The following is a 21,267-nucleotide window of genomic DNA, read 5'->3' as shown; positions in this document are numbered from 1 at the left end:
ACCTAAACATATGTATTTCAATATATGTTTTTATAATTGGTGTACAGCTGTGTATGCCAATAGAAATTTATCAGATTGATAGTTTGACACATATTTTTTCATTGTTATAATATACATTGTTTTAAATACAGAAAATAGAAGTTGACATTTGTCATATTTACAAAGAAAACAGTGCAAAATAGTTCATTAATAATAGCATACAATAAGTTTACCTACTGTAACTAGTATTGTTGAATAATAATATTAGCTGTTACATTATGCTTCAGTAGTAGGTAGAGCCTCTATTATTTCAAGACAATATTAAACTTACAATTCAAAGTAGACTCTCATTAACTTATGTCATAAAATATTTTCGTGGTGAAAAAAGCTTTATTCTATGATATTTACCTAAATAATATGACTAATAAAACGCAGAACATAAAAATATTCATATCATCTTAGTTCGTACTGTCAATGCATATTAAATAATAATATTCGAATATATATTCCTGACTCTCTGAGTAATAGTGATATGCAATCAGTACATTGACCGTTAGTGGCAAAGTATGTTATATGATAATATTTCTTCAAGGTAATATGGAAGTACAGATATATTTGAAACACGTTAATTGATGTAGAAGCAAGCTGACTATTTATGGTACATAATGTACTATAATGATTACATCGTTATTCTAAACATTTATTTAACGCGAGACAATAATTTTTATATAATGAACACTGGAGAAGTTTAGATCAGAGAAACGAAGACATTCATTCAAGAAAAATGTGTTTCTATAATACAGTTCTGTCAACACACAAAGCTAAAAACCAAAAATTCGTATTATTGAAAAGTATTTTCAAAAATGTCCTTTATAATACTTTAAATGTATTATACAATACTTAATACATAATACTTTAAGTAAAATGTATTTATGTACTTCACGTAGAACTGTATAAACCGTTCTTGTGAACGTCTCCGAAATATCATACACACGACAAGTAAGCGAAAAACGATTACGATAAATACATAATAAAATATAAATCCTTCGCATGCATACTATAGCAATTCGTATAAATATCTAATGGTAGCAGAAAAAGAAACGAATTCTCAATACAATCTGTTCACTTCGTACACGATACACTGATATTCAAGTCATTAATCTACAGATCCGAGGTAACGTTACTAACTAGACAGTGACCGTCGAGAATCTAACGTCTATTCAGAGAAAGGAACATGAGAAACTGTTTCGCTGATATTAAGTGAATAAATTATTTCAGTCTGTGCTCGGTTTCATTGTCATCTAACATGGCATCCGTACAGCTGGAACGTATTCCACTATTCACAAGAACGAAACTCTCGAATGGTTTTGCACTCTTTATCTGGCGAATTAAATCGAAATAAGTAAATTCATGAGCATGCAAGAGTCGAAATAATAGAAAAAGCATTTAAAACACATTTTAAGGTACAAAGTATAAAAACAGTAGACAGAAGCTTTTCGAAATTACAGGGACCAAAAATCCACCAAATAAAGAGTTAAAGAGACAATATTGCATCGCGAGCAACATTCGTTCAGGGCTTCAGAAGTACTTCTTCGCTCGCCAAGTCATTGATCTTCCCTCGGTTCTGCAAGAGAACCTTGCTTATGTCTGTTAAACTTTGTGGACCGTTGCTGGGTCCGTCGCCGAGAAATACGCTATACTCTTGACCTTGAGGCAGGATCTGTGCCACCGTCGGTGCAGAATAATGCAGCCGGGTTCTGTTAGGATGATGTCGCACTCGTGTCTTCGGGTACAGCACTCTGTTACTGAAGGAAGATGAAATATTAGCGACCGTTAAAATGATTGGGACCATACTGAGCGTGTCCCAGCTGAAATATGGACGAACCATTATCCCTGTTTCATGGCACAAGGCAGCACGTTTTATGGCTCAAGCGAAGTTTCTTTGTATTAATAATTCAGGAGACAAGACGGCTAAGTTTCACTCTTTAAATGCAACAATATATTTGTAGTTGGGCTTTTTATTAACTCTCAGATATTCCTCAGGGTGAAAATTCACCTATTTACCTTTTTATGTGTTGTAAAATAATTGACCTCTTTCTGTCTGTGTTGTGAGATATATTTCTTTAAAATGTGATGCTGTAAGTGAAGCTGAAGTTGTTTTAAAGCGTAAAACAAAAATAGGTGAAATATTATTCTAAGCTCTTTTATTCCTGAAGAGCATACGAGGCTTAATGTGTTTTGTACACTTGATTCTGAACAGTTTCCAGGACATTGTGTGTGTGCATTCATAATGTGCTCTGTTTTTAGAAGCAAACTGAAGTTGATGGTCGCATAGAAAAATAGGAGAGCTAAGAATTAAATAGTTAATAGCTTATGCTATGTTGAGTTAAATAAGTATATAGTATGTATACATTTGATGTAAGAAGAATGTATTTGTTCCATTTAAGAAATGGAACTTGACTGCCACGTCTCTTAAATTATTATCTTTGTACTGTCAATATTTTAAAAGATGGTATTGAAATTGCTGTTCAATTTTCAGTGATCATGAACACTAGATCTACACTAAAACCGACTGTTTTACATATTCTTCATTAAAATAATAAGAACGTTAGTATTACAGAAAAGAAGAAAACTACATTCTGGTAGTTAAGGAAAGAAATTCATTAAATAATTCCTCATTGATGTATGTAGTTCTAGTGTTAACAAGAATCTTTTACGTTAGCGTCGCAAGTTTTTGCTGGCGCAGTGCACGCCTAATTTGCGGCCGAGGGTGTAAGAAATCTTACTTGGCTGGTGGTCTTGAACCTAAATTAACACCATGGGCCCAATAGTCGTTCGCATTCTGTTCCGTCCAATTTCTTCTCCAAGCCGGTCGCGATTTACGTCTGCCCTTTTGCGGCTTTGCCATGTCCTTCGAGTACTTCTTGCCCTTTCGGGGTTTCTTCAGCGCCATGGGATCAGTCATCTTCTTCGGTCTCTTTGCTGGATTTTAAACAAAACTTCCTGTCACACCATGTTTTGCTCACGTGAATCACGACCGCACGGAGGCCGGCGTGATCGCGCACGGTTTCTCTCTCGCCATCTTTCGCGGTTACTTTTCATACAGAACGGTTCTTGAATTCTGAACTGATGCATTCAGTTTTCATGAAAGCGTATTGGGGAAGTTGATAACATCTTACCTATACGGCCGGCCGGTACTTCGCAAACGTAATGCTTCCGTTCGACGCAACTTCGTGGACTCCATCTATATTTTAAATTCGGGTCGATCGTGATGCAATGCCACGCATACTGTTGCTTCGAATGACCGGATTGTGGTCTACCGAAATTTTGGAAATCCATCTTATCACCGGTCACGCCCCATTCCCAGGCCATCTTCTGCCAGTTGAATATTCCGCCGATCCATCTTTCCAGTTTCGCTGAAAAATGGTATTTCAATGTTCCAGCATTACGTTTTTCAGTTTTGACTTAAGTGATAGAGAGGTTGAAGAGGCTAGAATATTTTTTAGCGATACTGATCATCCCACTCGTATTCTGTGAATACCTTATTATTAGACTGCAGAGTTTTATGCAAAATAAAAATTGGATTACTAGTGAGATAGAGGCACTACGTACACATTTATTTCTTTTCTTAGTGATTTCAGTGGGATGAAAATAATACAGTAGCAACTTTAAATACTTAAAATATTTTTACTGTTTTGCATTTATTTTTGCCTGTAATATTGCGAAATTTTACTTACTGAATTGATCACCCATCAAATATTTTCTCAGCATCCTATCTTTCCCACTCCTATCGAGGATTGCCAGAGTTGCATTTCTGTCTTTGCAATGAAAATGAGCGTCTCTCCAGGGTGCCGTTCCCGCGCTTAAATAATAGCAGTATCTTTTCAATCGGAAAAATCCTACGGGACAGGCGAAGCGTTTTATGGGTCTGTTCTGTCGGTTGATTCCTAGGTGGTTCGCAACTGGCTGATTAATACTGACATTGTAGGGTACCGCCACATAAGCAGATATGCCTGAAACAAATTTTGTATATCGCATTAACGTCAATTTTTCAAGCCTTTATTTAATTTGCATATTATTACAAAATTTTAAACTCATTTAATACTTGGCTAAAGTGATCTTGGAAAGGTTTCAAACTCCTCGAATAATTTAATAGTTTCATAGCTTGCCAAAAAATATTTCGTTGCTTATTACTAGACTGGGGATTTTTATGCAAAATAAAAATTGTCTGCATTAGTTGCCTGCATTTATTAATCTACCATAATTACATCCAGTTTTTATATGATCATCATGTCACTGTCATAATGCGTTCAGAGGCGTTACACATTATACAGTATAATGAGCCAGACATGTATGTATTAGTTCTATTTGTGGAGTGTATTATTAGCGACGTATTGAAATAAATATTTAATTATAATAATTATTTTATAATTATTTTTATTTTCCGAAAGAATTCTTTTCGAACTTCTACAATTACATTTGAGGAGGTATCTTTGCATGTGAAACAAAAATTATGCTTACGAATCACAGATATCTATAGAATCTGTATAATAGAAAAAATAGAATTTTTTCCATGAAAAAATAGAATTTTGAAACATTTAGAAAACTGCATTTTAAAACATTTATTAAAAATGTAAATTTAACTGTAACGATTCTTCAGTATTGTTGTTTTAGTTGTTATAATGATCGATGAGCCTTTTAACGGCTTGCATTAAAATGACGTCATGGGTTTCGTACGTCGAACTTGTTTATTTTTAACCTTCCATCATAAACCAACATATGCAGCAACAACCTGATCGTTTTACATTAATTTCGAAGCAATATAAATTACTTTATTTTCCATCGATGCGTATTTAGAGCGTCGACGAAATAGTATGCCTTAATTTGAAAACTTTAAATTAAATTGCGAGGCAAAGGGCCAATATCAATGAGCGAAATATTCGTCCCTGGAATAGAAAAATTTACATTCCCGTATCTCATATTCAAACTGAAGCTACTACTTTCCAGAATTCTTCTTCACACCCCCCCCCCCCCCCCCGTGGGAACTTATAACAGAAAGGCGTTTTTCCAAGAAGTTCCACGGTTCATGTCGTAAACAGAGCCAGTCAAAAAGTTCCATAACTTTTTCGATCTCTGCTTTCAAATGTCACATTTATCAAGCGCAATACTCGATTCTTTTCCGCGCCGTTCTTCGTTATTGTTAAAAGATGTTTACGGTTGCGCCGAATGCGTCTTCTCAAGACGAACTCCTGCGAAGATGCTGCGCTGTCGCTTCGTTCATAAAAAGATACCCATAACTCGGGAAGAAGGTCAGAAGTTATGACCACGTGCCGCCGATGGTACTCGCACAGTTTACGTCTCGGTGCATAATACATGCACCCAGCTATCTGTCTAGAATGGCGGACCGTAAGTAAGAAATTTGTTGCGTCACGCGTTACGGTAACATGCACCGGGACCGTAAGTAGTTCAGTGTTACGGCGATTCTCTTGCATGCAATCATCTCTTTCGTTCCGCGGCTCTCCTTTTACGGAGACAATCGGCATCGAATCGAATAAAATATCGAATCGCGAACGCTCGAGACGCCGCGCGCCGCGGCGATCGTTCACAGTCGATTCATCTTTATCTCTCTTGGCCTTGAACGCAATTCGAAGATTATGCAACTACCGTGTGTTTTACGGACGACTAGCTGCGAACGGTTTTAGTATATGTATGGAGAACGTTTGTTCGCCTACTGTCCGTGCCTCACAAGAAGTCTCGCGGGACGGCACAAGGGCAAAGGGGTCACTCGCTCGATCCGCCTATCTCCACCGTTGACGCTCCAGTAGACCAATGCTTAGGCTTTGACGTCACACGCTGCATAGTATGTGCAACCGCTTTAGCCAATAGAGCAGCTAGTGCCCCTTCCACTTGGGACCAGTTGACCAATTACTTTCACGAGAATTCTTGTGCGGCACGCACAGTACATCGTACCGGGGTCAAAGTTCCAATGAGTTGCTATATTGAGGATCCTAAAGAACCATCTTTTTTTTTTTTAAGTTCTGTTAACACTTTGATTGCCGAAGAAATAGCCACAAATATTCTATATGATTAAAGCAATTTGTTTTCATCTAAGCAATTTTAATTTCAATCGAGATTATTTTGCGTTATAAATGCAATTACAAAAATACGAAAAGACGGAGATTACAAATTGAAAAGTTATAGTGTACTGTAGTTATATAACTGTAATTATAATAATTTCAGTGTGTTAATTCTATTTAAACTGCTACAGACGCGACCTTTTCAATTTAATTCACTATTGCGTTAATGAACAGAATGGAGTTGATCTTGGAACTTGATCTCTGCATCGCTTTAATTGACATGATTTTCTTTAGGAACTTTTTTCTACCCAGCGATTTTTAAACCGAAACCTGTTCCAGTCCGGTATATTCCATTGAATTACAGTAAAAATTCAACGCTTATGTCAATACCATATATTTATGCCTCAAATTTTGCAATTTTGCTTTTTGTGAACGAGAACATTCAAACAATTTAAAAAATAAATTAGAAGTAACAGGTAATAGGGTGACAGGGTAACCATACATTAGTATAGGCCCTATACTATAGGGATTATGCATTTATGGCAAGAATGAGTAAGTGAAACCGAAAATAGTAGAAAAGTTAGAAGGGATTAAGAACGTTGATTGATCTTTGAGATTATTAAAATTTTTAATGAAAGTTAAAGAAAGTCCTGGCAATTGATTAAACCATTTTTTTATTTTGCATAAATATCCGCGGTTTAGTTATTACGTTTGTAATATGTATATGCAAATATGGATATGTTTGCTTGAGCATTTGAGGTTTACATTGCGAAACCTAATTATCGTGCGAAAGTATATACTTTTCTTGAATACGGAGAGCCAGCGGTTAAAGAGGTTAATGGTCCCTGGTATTTATTAATAGTTGTGCGACAATCTATCCTAACAGAAATATATGATCGCTGTTTTAGCTCGCTCCATTACCCCACCCATCTCACTGCAACTGCACCAACTGTATAATTCTGCTCATGAAGCCTCCCATTAAAGTGATTTCATTTCAGTTTCTTTAAAGAACTTTCCCATAAGACGGAGAATATTTTCCATTTATTTCCCACGGTCTCGCAAATGTTACGGTATTATATACACGATTATAATAAAATTTTTATTCATATACAATTTTTAACTCGCTTCGAGGAGAAAGTCGCAGTGCAATTTTTTCATTAGATTCTCCATTAAAAGGAATCGGATTTAAACCATCGAGAAAGGGATCGAGACGATATCAGGTCGGTAACGAGTTGCAAATGGTCTAGCGTTATAAAGCAGGATGTTAAAATATTAATGTTTAATTGGCTCTGGTTCTGTGCAGGTGTAACCGCATTCGCTATGGTTATTAATAACAGCAATTTGAATCAGAACGATAATCATAACGAGAGAGTAGCGGTAATCGTAGTAGTAACAATAAAACAAGGGAATGATCGCAGCCTTCTGCAACTGGTTCATCGGTAGCTGTGCTCAAGTGGGCTTTTGCACCATTCACTCTCAAGTGTTGATGCGAATTAAACTTCCGCGTGCGGCGAAGGGTTCCTAACCCAGTTCAATGCGTTTGATGTTGTCCGTTCCGCGGAGCGTGAGTGATATCATCTGAGAAACTTGTGTAAGGGCATCGGTTGTAATAGTACCCTCTCCATATATGATAATCACTACGGTGGAAATGTGCAAATGCAATTAAACGATCTATCCTTTTCCGTTCGCAGCGAATCAGACCGTTAACACGTGAAACGCTGACCCAACGTCGTCTCGTTTTCGATTTCACTTTTTACTTCAGTTTGAATACAAAAACACGCCCCTGCATAAGCAAACGACTTCGTTTCAACGAATTCTATTAAGACAATGTGAACAATTTTTTAATATTATATGGATTAATAATTATTTAATGTGTAACTATTAATAATGTAACTATTTATGGATTTAGATGAAATTTTATTATCTCACTACGTTTCCATTTACCGTTTCGATACGGATGAATATTAAATATATCTATTAAAATATTTCCTATTATTTGGACAACGGGGTATAATTTTTTCGAGTGAAAATACTTAAGATTGCAGTAGTTGTAGTGGTGGAGTGGCATTTTAATAGCTGTGGCATGAAGAAAAATAAATAAAATACCTCATTGTTTAACATAACGGCGGCAGTATAAAGATCTAAATTATTCGTATCATTTTGGTATTTAACGACTGGATCCAGTTTTCATGTATGTGTGTATCAAAATGTCAATGCCTGTACCTACTAAAATAAGTTGACAACGTGGTCGGCACCGCAATTTCCGACGCTCTTGATTTTTGTTTTAATGTACAATATTACGGATTCAAATCGAGCGAAATTTCATTCGACACTGGCGTGTTGCACTGATATCTATATGCATTGTTCGAAATGAGTATCTACTGTTGCCGCACGCGAAAGCGGACGTGCTTCCATTGACCACATCCACCAAATATCGTGAAGGACCTTTCTAATGCTGAACGTATCATTAATTCGATTTATATGTCGACAGTGGTGGTAAATTGCCTATTGTTTATGTGGCCTTTCTTGTTCGGAATCAGCTCTCAAACATACCGAAGCTACTGTATTCGTACGTGGAAACATTACAGGAGTGCAAACAGAAAATCACCATAAAAGCAAGTGCGAATTAATTGTCGATTTTGCTCTTTAGCTTCACTTGAGAAACAAAAAAGTAATCGTGGCATTCGATAAATGTATAATTATTATTTATTGAATTTAAAATTGGACTGTGAACTGTGTACATATCACGTTCTTTGTTGATAGTTTTCACAGAAAATATAACACGTTACCACATCTATGCAATTCTTCTATTTTGTAGTATTTTATATACCTATTATTTCATATTTTATATTCATATCTTATTTTATATGTATTTATATTTTATTTTAAAAAATTATCAGAAAAGATTAAAAAGATTTCATCTTATTTTTTTCACTAATTTGATTATAACATCTCTCCACTTTTCTCAGTCAAAAGTTCCAACTAAAAACATGAAACAGTATTAAACTCCTGAAATATACTTCACGCACCCCGAGAGCAACTTAATTTTCCTTTCCGAGAAGACGTACACATAATCGGGCGTGTACAGTTGGGTTGATAAATATGAAATCGTCTATTCACCTCATTCTCGACAAACCGCATGCTGGTGTACATATTTGATCGACTGTGCGGTTATGTTCTGCATTGTGATTTTATATTCATGAAGGAAAATATTCATCGTAACGTCGGTATTACTACATCGCGTAATATTCAACGTCCGCTGCATAAGATGTGCATATTTCAACCCTCGTAATACTTGTGATTCCAGCAATCGTACAATGCCGACCCGGGTTAGAGCAAAGCAAGCGTTTCTACTTGTGTGGACAGTTCGGACGAAATTGCTTTAGTAGGAATAACTATTCGATTGTTCGATCAATTTTAAGCCCGAACAATTATCTGAATTAAACATTCGTTTGAACATGCATTTGCTCAATGAAATCAGAACATTTGTACAACACTTCAACGTTTGCTCCTTTTCCGTTGAAGAAACGTAATTGTTTTTGTATCTTTTATCCCTTAATCTGCTCACTCTTAAATAATTCTTCTGTTTATTCTTACTGCAAACATGACGATTTTAATTTATGCCAAGCTGAATATCTGTATATTATATTTACTCGGATATCGGTCAGTAAAATTGTAAGTACATACAGTGAATTCTCGATATATGTCAACAACACGAGTCTTGCCAGCGTCGTGTATCGTCCAGGAGACCCCGCGGTAGTGGGGATAATTCCGCGACGTTTATCGTCCAGGCCTTGGCGACAGATATAGAGAAATCACTGCATTTCAATTTCATCGTTCATCCTCGTCATACTTATTTTATTTCATAATTCTGTTATTTTGAGATTATTATTATTATTTACTTCTTGAATTGAGAACTCTGTCATTAACGTAATGGAAGTAAACATTCATACAATTATTTGGTTTTCCATTGTAAACCTCGTCCGAAGATGCTTTCTTATGTTACATTTCGAACAACTCAGCATATGTAGTTCGACATGTCGTTTCTGATAATACATAAAGTTCTATGAGGACGATTCGAAATGCATAACGTAAACTAGTTTAAATTTACGACGTACTGTTATCAGTTCTACAAACTGAACCGTTGTTGTGATAATGCAGTTGTATTGTGCTACGTACAGAAGTAGAAATCGTTGAAAACTTTTCAACCTGACATTTGATCTGTACATGCATTGAATAACCGTGTACGTTGCATAGAATGTGGTAATAATACGTTACATTTGTTGTATTTAATGAATTGATGTTTATATTATACATCGTACATGTTACACGTGGTATCAATTCATAACATGGAGAGTCAATCCATTGCGTTAATAACTGGGCATCCAGGCACCCCATTTTTAACCCTGCATTTAAAATCCTTCCTATTTTCTCATTGAAAAAGGGTGGAAATTGCGAGAGAAAGTTTTAAAACAATATTATTTGCACACAGAGGCAAAAATTTAAGAAAAAATTTTAGTGAGAGAGAGAGAGAGACGGGATTAAACAAGTAAACTGTACTCCCATCGAACCGTGAATTCTCTGTGAAATTTGCATTTGGCGAACGGCATTCGAAACACGTTTTACGCGTATATATATTCCTTTTCACGGACCATAAACGATACGGCAGCCGCCAGAGTGTTCTCTTTATTTTTTCGCGCGTTCATTCACGATCGCGTTGGATGCGGTATCATTAATATTTCCGCGCGCACACGTCGTACACATTCAATGTAAATCCATCGTCCGATCGAGCAAATGGTCCCTTCGCTCCAGGCATATTATGACAAATAAGCGGCTGATATAATCGACGTAAAGTGGCGTCCGCCTGCGTCAAACAGCCCGGCGAATCATTCGATAGCAATTCGAACTTTTACGTGCGCGCGCCTGTTCCAGTGTAAATCTGTCGATTTTTGCTTCTCCTGCGCGACACTTGTCGGAAGTTTTCCTTGTCAGCAGTTTGCTCGAACGCGCATCCCTACCTGTTGAATATTCACCTCAACGTGATCGGTATACCTTTTATCTATTTGGTCGTGCACGCATAGGACAGTTTGAACAGTTTGCACAACTTTTTCGTGCTCGTATCCATTTTGCCATAAGTATCTCCCCGTTTATCGCGAATCTATTTCGGGAACACGAGCCGTAGACTCAATCGTTTGAATCAAATTTTAATTATATGAATTACTTTATCGATTACTAGTTACGTCATGCACGATATCGCATTTAATTTATGAAAGAAATATTATTAAATTGCGTAAATATCAAATGACATTACTTATGGGTATCTCTATAGGTAACGAACCATGATATTGTTCAACAAATAATTCCTAATATGTCTGATAATTTGCAGTTATGTCATTTCTATAAGATATGTCGATGTACAAATGAAATTGTACACATATAGAATTTTAACAGAATCAAAGAATTTAATTTTATTCCGAGAAACAATGTTTTTAACCAAATTAATTAGAACACTGTCCAAGAGTGGACTCAATAAAATTCTCAAAGTGGGCCAAATGTTTGTAACAATTTTTTACTGTAAATACTTGAAACTTGGCAGGAAAAGTTCTTTCTGCAAGCAACTGCCAAAACTGTTTCGTATTTCTCGGCCGAGTTAGCGACGATAATGACGCCTTGAACATGGTTTATCACGTTTCTACAAGATCACACAACGGTACTGTTTTCTTATCTATAGTCAACAATCGCGTGTGCGTGAGCATCCGCGACTCATGGTTTTGTCCCAGAAGTAGCAAACTTTCGAAACGGCTTGCATGTTAAACGGCCGACCCGATATTGACATTAGGTGTTTTCAGGTTTGTGCAATTCGTGAACTTTGATAATTAAGTTACGCCGGTTTTTGATGCCCGACGATTGGTAGTCAATTATCGCCGCGACTCGAGCTCCGTTCACAATTTCGTCTCGATACGTGTGCTCGCGAGAGCGATGCACATAATTCATGTCGCGTCCATGCGGATGACGAATAAATGAATGATAAGATCGTCGATCTTCCCACGATTTTTACTTTCAGCCATTCATAAAAGAAATTACAGGATACATACATGTGGTACAAGGCTGGGCGTACACTTGTTGCGCGTAATTGTTTCACCTTTCCTACATTGTTCGAGGAAATTATAAAAGCATTACAATTAGATTTTTATGCCACATAAAAATTGTGCCTATTGCAAGACACATAATACATTTATCTCTTTGATTAACAGTTGTATTTAGTTGAAAACAATACTGTTTTGCATTTGGTCTACTCATTTTTGTCAGAAGTGCCTAAAATTCGCAGTCTAATTATCGTGGAAATATTTCTAAATTATTTCAGATAACAGATCCTTCACAATTCGACTTTTGAATCTATAATAATAACACCAGATCTCTAGCGTTATTTGTTGTGTAGATAGAGCTTTTTATTTTGTACACGTGTCAATTGTTATTATACATTTTTTGTCAGTTTAAAAAAGAAGTTGAAAGTTCTATACTCATGAGGTTCGTCAATTGTAAAAAGTGCCATTCTTGTGAAATCTGTTTGTAGATATCAGCTTTAATAACTGTTCCATAAATTGCGTTCGTGCTATCTTGTTTTATTAACAATGTAGTCGTGTAAGATTAGATCGTGTTGTCTCAAGTTACAAAGTGGATGATACAGTCCAATTTCTAAAACAATTCTACAAAAACTTGAATGAGAATGTGATCGAAAATTTTTGAAAATAATTGTATGAATATTTCACGGTGATTAGGGTTAACTAAGAAATTAATTAATAGAGATTATATGAGTTGAATTTTGTCTAATCACAATAGAATTGTTTAGATTCGAGCAACAAATGTTGTACCTCAAAATTCTTGTATAATGATACTACAGGTTTTTAAACAGAATTATCATTGTTGACATTTTTCTCAGTTTGTATAACGTTATTACAAGATAAAGATTTATTAGATAATATTCATAGGGCCACGTAATATGTACTCGTTCTTCGTATCTGTTGTTTGGATTAAGTGGTTTCACTTTAGAATAATATAAGAATACATTGATTTTAAGCGATATCATCGATGGGATTCTTCATTTATAATCTAAATGCTCTCCGGTATAAAATTATTATTTTGAATATAATTTCTTTCGTAGTGATGTCACCTGTATTTCTAGACGTATAATATATCACTGATAAGGGGCCGCGCGAATTACATAATTCAACGATCAATGGGTTCATTGGTGAAAATTTTCTAACGGTTAGGCTATTTTTATGACACATCCGAGATTCGGTACCACCGTAATCTTCTCTTCTGCTCTTCAGATTCGTGTACCCTCTAACAAAAATAGATGGCCGATCTGTTCACTTCGGACTTCTGGCTATTCAATAGGTGTATGTGGCCTTATTTTTTATTGGGCCTATGTCACGTTACGTAACAGCAAAATATTTCTTCCTACCACATCAGCCGATCAGTAATTTTCATTTCGTTTCATATCTGCAGCACAACGATTTAAAAAGAACATCACCTGACAAATCTAGAGCAAAGCACTCATTCTTTAAATTTAAATCGAGGTAACTTGTGACTTCAAAAAGTCTATTTCCCATTAAAATTCATTAATAGACAAAATCATAATTTTCGAAATAATCTACGAAAGAATCTATTCACGTAAGTACAGTCGAGATTTTTATTTATTTAGACGTTCGAATAATAGACGAAATATAAATCTTTACCGAGAATTAAATTTTTCGGTAATTCGAATTAATTAGTAACTTACACGATTCATCGAGTATTGTAACTGGTCATGGATAACGTGGAAGCTTTATTTGCTTTTCATTAAGATTCCAATTTGCTGCATCGCACGATAATGAATAATTTATCGCGTGCAATATTTTATTTAAAATTGTATTTCGTTATTGATTGCATATTTTTCGGTTCCAATTAGTGTGCACGATTCAATGAGCCCGATGTATATTCTCTGGACAAGCAAGGTTCTTTTACCATCGACACAACACCGCTTATGTCACTGTTTCCTTTCTAGATTATCTCATAGCTCTTTGACTAATTCAGGTACGAGGATAATAATCTCAAGTTGCGTTATCAGCTCGCTTGGTTTCTCCTCGGACCGCCATTAGTCACTATTATTTTAACTGTACTAATTAACCCGCCGCGAGACTATCGATAAGCGCATCTTGTAACTCCATCGTTTGGCGTCCAACGATTTTTATAGTGCACTAGGTGCACATGTTTATCGGTGCACTACTAAATTCGTTTGCGTTCATCAAATAATTTCTATTTTTATGGATAATACATTTATCTTCAATATTGGTCCGTATTGGAAATATTCGAATCAATTGAAATTTCATTCTTTAATTACGTTTATTTGTAGTCGCATCAACATGTAAGTCATTAGCGGCTGTATTTTAACAAATTATAACGTTTCTAAATCAGTATCTAATAATAATCGTTAAATCATATTTTGATGTAATTTAATCTCTTTCAAAAATTTCATAGTATTTTCTAACTTATTTTGGTTAGCAATAATTTTTTAAATGTCGTATTGCGTATTAGAAAATTTTAAAATGAATATATACAGGGAGATTAATGGGGTGAATTGTAAACAATTTCTCATAACGGTACAAACGTTGAGTTTTAACGATCAAACATTTTTATTGATCACTGTAATTCGCATGTCATAGTTGAGTGATCCTGTTAACCTTCGTTTCACAACACGAACCTCAATCGAATTGCAGTTGTCGCAATTATAGTAGAAATAGCTCTCATTCTTACACGCAATTAGAATTCTTTCAGCAAGTTACCGACATGACGAATCAGCCTCCTAATTCCGGCGTTGCTATTATTCCGATAAAAACTGTTGCGAATTCCACAATATTGTTCAAGCATGACTTTTCACATTCGCGTGTGCAATTTGTTGTTTAGAATTTTATTCGACAAGTATAAATTACTTTTCGTGATACACTGGTGCAGGTCAGCTGAAATATCAAATATAAACGGGATATGAAAAATGTTGTATTTTAAAAGATATCAGTTTTAGATATTTTGTTCTAGATATTCCATTCTATCAATTCTATAATTCTAGATATAAATTTTCTATAATTCTAATTATATTTTATTCCAGATATCAATTCTATAATTCTAGATATATTTTATTCTAGCTACGAATTTTCTAAAATTCTAAATATATTCTATTCTAGCTACCAATTCTCTAAAATTCTAAATATATTCTATTCTAGCTACCTATTCTCCAAGATTCTAAATATATTCTATTCTAGATAACAATTCTCTACAGTTCTAGATATATTTTATTCCTGACATCAATTCTACTACACGAATATCACAGATTTTTAAATGTAACTTGTCATCGTAATTTCTGTATACTGTTTACTTTGGTTGCACCACAACACAAATTACATCGTCTTAAAATTGGCATTGGAGGTCTTGTTTGCAACTGGATTGAAATACAAGTTATCGGTGGCAAAGCAATTTACTCGTTTCTGCAAGGAAGTCAATAATTGCTTTCAATTATTCTGCTCTGAAAGGCATACTATCGGATCAAATTCTTCTAAGTCGAAGTTCACAAGGTATAAACGCGATATAAATAGTAATCTCGCTCTTGAACGTATTAGGCACAGTCGTCTAACCAGTTGCTCGGTCCTCTGTAGGGCTGGAGCTTCCTTCTCATGCTCCACGGCGTAACAATTTGATAATCGAACATTTTCAAAGGTTCTTTCATGGTGTAACAGTCCTCTCAAGTCTAACGCACGGTGAAATGAATTTTTACGATCGGTCCGATCAGCATTCCCATATCTATCGGAACTTAGCTACCCTGGAATCCACGAAAACCGCCGGAAGCACTCGACGAGAATCGAGCAGACACCTTCCGGATCGAGATTTCTCTGTGAAATCGGCGATCGGATCACCGGATATCGAATCGCACGCGGTTCCCCGCTTCTCGTTGTCCGTTTGGTGGAACGCCGAGCGAAAATAACGCTGGGCAACGGGTCCTGTGTTTTACCTGTGGCGCAAAGGATCAGAACCAAGCAACTCCGCATGGTGTTCTCCCGAGTTCTAGGCCCTGTCGATTTACTCTCCGAAGTGGTCGGCACGCGGACACGAACGTGCAAACAGAATCGTCCTCATCCTCGTTTCACGGGTCGCACTGTGCTGGTCTTCGCATCAAGACCGGCCGGGGATCGAGGTTGCCGGGAACGAATCGATTTGGTTCGGCGATCACGTTTTCTGTCACTGAACCCGGACGTTCGATCGGAACGGATCGGATCGGATCGGATTCGATTCAACTGCTATTTCCAACGATCGACTTACGAGCGCAAGTTCACGCGAAACGTAATGCGAACGTGCGAACGCGGCCAGACGTTTCCACGGTGGAGGTTCGCGAGCAACTGAAGCTGCCTGCTTCCATTCCGCTGGTCGTCAAGGTACGCGAGCCGAGCTTTCGATCCGGACTCGCGCGCTTCCCCCGTGTGCGCCGCATACTTTCTCGATCTCTCGGTATTTTTCAGGGTCCTCGACAGACACAGCTGTGCATTCATTCCGTTTCGTTTGTCAAATGGTCCCGGCGGCACCCGGGACTCCTCGACACACGACACCGGAACAAGTCTACCCGCGGCGTTTCGGGCTCGAGTCGGGTCGCCCGAAAATTGGATCGAGAGACCCCGTTGCACCGGGTGTCGCCTCGATCCACGTGATCCGGGTTCGACAGGCTTTTCTTTCCCTTCTTCGCGTGGGCTTCGTCGCTGCACACTAACATTTTTAAAAGTGGCGAACATTTATACAGGGACGATAGGGCACTCTGTTAATTTTTATTTACAGTGGCTGTAGAAGGCGTTCGCCTTTCTTTTTCACCCTGTCGAAACGAATAACTTTTTGCAAAATAGACCAGGCTTCAGTTTTTTCGACATGTTAGAAGGATTCATGTGCTAGGCGACGCGTAAATAATTTTTTAGAAATATTTTGATTGGTCCCAATTGCGAAGAGAAAATGTGAACGGTTTTTCAGTTTTATGGAGAAATAGTGGGGAAACAGTTGTTAATTTTGATTTTGATTTAATTAAAAGTGTGAAGTCAATATTTTAGGTATAGTAGTATTAACTTGTTTCACTTTGAAACGAAGCAGCGTTCGAATTGGAATTGTTTAATTTTTTACAGGGCTGGTTCGATATAAAAGAACTTTTTTTTCTTCATTCGTCTTTCCATTGTACATACGCTAACTATCTCTTACGATGCAGTTTCCTCTCGTGAATATGTATTCGTGTACCCGCGAAAACCGTGTGTACATCGCGGTTATATGAGCTCTTTATCACGCGTTATGCGAATACTGCCACAGGTTTCGCGCTTTACCGTGCGAGGCTGTGTTATGTAGATGTACTCGGTCTATGGAAAACACCGACTATACAAAGTATATTTTAAGAAAATCACGGAGAAAAATCTTGAGTCACAACATTCGTCAAATGAAAAATATATTTTTGCGTGTCTTTGCACAAATATGTTGTCATTAGTCTGCGGATTTTTAGGCAAACTATAAATTGCCTGCATTAATTGCAAGAGATATATAGAGGTATGTTTCTTTTCTTAACAACGTTAATGTGTTCGAAAATAATACAACAGTATTTTTAAATCGTTTAAATATTTTTAGATTTGCGCGTGATTTATTTATTTGTATCGTGAATGCATAAAATCAGCAGTACGAATGTATAAAAGAGTGCGATTATGTTTCGTGAATGTATCATTATTTTTTAATATTTCGTTAATCTCGCTACACCGTTTTCGATTAATGCTCGCTTGATGTTTGATTTTTCAGTGATTTTTCGTGATGGGGCTCTATGCACGTATTCTCCGAAACAAAACTAACGTACGTGTAATCCAAATCCGTTTTTTTTTTTTATAACTTTGAAAAACATGTACAGATATGAATTCTGATATCATTCTATCAAAAACTGTACATCGCTATCCATAAATGCATGACGCCAGATTGACGTATAACTTTCGAAGTGATGGGTTTCTTTTTTATCATGATTTTTGCAAGCATACAGTGCATTCCATGAAACTTTTGATGACGACGACTGCCAAATTGTCTCATAAATGACCGCTATTCACTTGTCGGACCTTCCATTGCTTTCTCAGTAATAGTTTCCATGACTGACCGTAAAGTCTCCGATGTTAAAACGCGTATTTCGGTCATAATGTTAGCCTTTAAATGATGTACGGTCGTTGGTTTCTTCGCATAAACTCGCTTCTCGAGATATCGCCTCAAAAAAAAAAAAAAAAATCGGTTGCTGATAAATCCAGCGATCTCGGAAGCCAATTCAATTTTTGTAGAAATTTTTATCGGAAATGGTTTTGTGGGCAGCGTAATACAAATTTTGATGGGCACACTTTAGATACCACAGGATGATCCGTGACATAAACAGTCAAGACTATCTAACAAGGAAACATATACAAGTTACACAAGCCGATTTTCATTAAAATGAATTGACAATAAGTAGCAAACAATAACTGCAAAAAATCGAATTTTTAATACATTGTTCGATCAAATAAATTTTATTAAATTTTTCACACACATAGCTTAAAAAAAATTCACTTTTTTTCGACCTCTCCTTTCAGAGATATGGTGGTTTATGATGGATATGGTGGTTTTTTGGTAAAAAATGTGGTTTTAACCCCCGACTTTGAGGGCTGTTTTTACCCCTTCAGTGTGGATGGTTGCCGATAAAAGAGAGCACGTGTCAAATATTTTTCGAAGATCTGTGTCTCACAAATTTCAATTTTGTACATTTTGTCGAGTTTCGAAAATTGTCAGATTTTTTAGTAACTGCTTTTAGTAGAGTATCGACGGAGCCACCGGCAGAAATTATGACTGAGGGTATTCGTTCTGATATGCAAAAACATTTATGCTAATTTATGTCGATATGTCAAGGCGAGGTCTTCTCGTCAACTGATTTTTATCGGGAATTCCATCGTGCAAACATTTAAATTGACGCATTAAAATTGTCGTGATCGTTGTGTTGCTGCTGGTATTTTCAGTGACGGACATATTGCTATTTGAAAAATTTTGGAGACACTGAACAGCGAAAGCGATTAGTAATGTAAATTAATCACCGATACGCGTACCGCAAGGTGAGATACTGCATAGTTTAAGTAGCTCCAAACGGTTTATAGACAGGACAAAGTTGAATTATAATCATTTCATGAGGAACAAGATTTTGCAATTATTCGACTTGTCTCTATACCAATAACTGTTTATTAGTATAGAAATAAATTCTGAAAATTTTTTATAACGAGCCATAGAATATTTCAATTTATAATCCAGTTTATACAGGCAACATTATCGACGTTTAAATCAATTCTCATTGAAATCACTGTTGCAGTCTCTACTTTGAATAATTAATTCTCTCCGTCATACTCTGTACGTTCACTACTTATTTTCGCCGAGTGAATAACACAATTATTTTCGAATGTGGAATTAAATCTTCTATAAAGATACGTTTTGTTCGGATAATTTGACGTTCAAATATTGGAAGAAATTTTGTATAATGCAAGGAAAGCTGTTTAATGCGCGTTTATTCTCCCCGTTATCGCGAAATCTCGCAAAGAGCTGCCCGTATTCGTAAAGCTCTCGATATACTAGCTCAGCGATACGCACGGTAGGGGACAATGGACGCTATGGTGGGGACGGTCTTGTCTCAATTCAGACAAAAATGCCCATCCCTGTACTAGCTGCTTATTTATTGCTTTCTTTCTCTTTCCTTGATCTTACTCGAGCACAAATGTTTACGTGTTTTGTATGTGTGCTTATTTTTATCCTTTCCTTCTATTTTCATAGCTGTTAATTGTTTTAACGATTATCTGTTACCAAGCATCAAATCACGCAGGCTTACAAATTGAACAAAGTAGGAAAATATCTTGACGCTACAAAATCTTGTCATACTATAAGGATCAACAACTTTATGAAGCATGCTTCATGCATAGTCAGGTGGGACGAATTGTGACGATTTCTGATTTCTATATATATATGATGATAATGATTGATGTCTGATTATATTATGATGCTTATTTTAATATCTGATTTCTATGTTTTCCTTCTCGCGTAACATCATCGAATTTTTATAATAATTCCTTATCTGATTGATTATTCATTGGCAGTCGAACCACCGGACGTGACAATAGCAAATGAATGAAAACCCCAAGTACACGACTATTAATAAAGCGAGTGGTCGTCCTTGCATTGACAATAGAATTGCGCCTCTTAACTCTATTTTATTGTCCTAACAGAGACATTTAAACGTGCACTGCTCAAACTGTCAGAAGAACTGTTGGGAGAAATAAATTGGAATGCATCTGGCGACCTATAAAACGCGCAGGATAAAAATGAATGAAATTTATTCCATCCAACTGTAATTAAAAGTTCCAAAACACACGGAATTCCAAATTAAAAGTTGTTGTATGGTACGTTTTAAAAGTGGACACTACCCGTTTTTTTTTTTAAACAATTATATTCATGCTTAATCATTTACTCTTATGCTTAATGGGAATAGGCATTTTATGTCGCACAAAAAATTTATTTCTCAATTTTCTCAAGTAAATCTTTTAACGAGGTTGTTCAGTTGTTATTATTTCTATATTTAGCAAAAATCGTTAGTCTTTCTTCCAAACGTAATCTTAATCGCTGTTGCATTCGTGTGAAATATAAAATTATTTTGTGCACGAGAATATCGTTAACACGAACGCCATTTGTGCAATCACCGATTAGTTTAATTCTCAAATATCATTATCCAGATACATTTAGTACATTCTGTGATGTAAAATGTAATTATCGAAAGTGGTGATGTCCTATATGAAAAATTAGTCAGGCAGCAGACTTTATTTTAAATGCATATTTCGGATATTGACATAAAACGCAGAAAAACTCCTTTTATAATGGAAAATAAAATTGTTTAATAAAAGAATCTTTATACTATTCATTTTTTACACGAATTCTCGAAAATAAAATTATTCAGCTGTATTGAATGTAGTTAAGTATACGTACAAAATTTTAACTTTCCCATTGAAATAGGCATTTCTATTAGCTTGTCAAAATATAATAAACCAAATAGAACTGTTTTTTTCTTTTTTGGTTAAAACGGTATGCAACGGGTTTTCGAAGTTTTTCCCTCGAACTCTCAATATTC

General features: G+C 36.1%; 2 protein-coding genes across 2 annotated transcripts in view; one reads left to right on the top strand and one right to left on the bottom strand.

The window, feature by feature from the left end:
- Positions 1–21,267, top strand: part of Barc (RRM1_TatSF1_like and RRM2_TatSF1_like domain-containing protein barc) — a 114,293-nt gene that overhangs the window by 1,909 nt on the left and 91,117 nt on the right. The window lies entirely within an intron of this gene.
- LOC143353701 (uncharacterized) lies at positions 80–16,514 on the bottom strand. The gene is made up of 5 exons (XM_076787209.1): positions 16,099–16,514; positions 3,717–3,992; positions 3,159–3,395; positions 2,766–2,961; positions 80–1,784 (listed from the first exon to the last, which is right to left on the bottom strand). Exons 1-5 carry the CDS (start codon positions 16,133–16,135, stop codon positions 1,550–1,552), a joined length of 981 nt encoding a protein of 326 aa, XP_076643324.1. The 5' UTR covers positions 16,136–16,514; the 3' UTR covers positions 80–1,549.

This window comes from Halictus rubicundus, chromosome 4 (assembly GCF_050948215.1).
Source record: "Halictus rubicundus isolate RS-2024b chromosome 4, iyHalRubi1_principal, whole genome shotgun sequence".
NCBI classification, from domain to species: Eukaryota; Metazoa; Arthropoda; class Insecta; order Hymenoptera; family Halictidae; genus Halictus; species Halictus rubicundus.
This window is presented reverse-complemented; position numbering and strand designations above follow the sequence as displayed.

Excerpts from the sequence above, each read along its gene's own strand:
- LOC143353701 (XM_076787209.1), bottom strand. The coding sequence starts at position 16,135 with ATGCGGAGTTGCTTGGTTCTGATCCTTTGCGCCACAG. Across the intron at positions 3,993-16,098 it reads TCTGATCCTTTGCGCCACAG|GCATATCTGCTTATGTGGCG; the intron begins GTAAAACACAGG and ends AATTTGTTTCAG. Across the intron at positions 1,785-2,765 it reads GGTTCAAGACCACCAGCCAA|TAACAGAGTGCTGTACCCGA; the intron begins GTAAGATTTCTT and ends ATCTTCCTTCAG.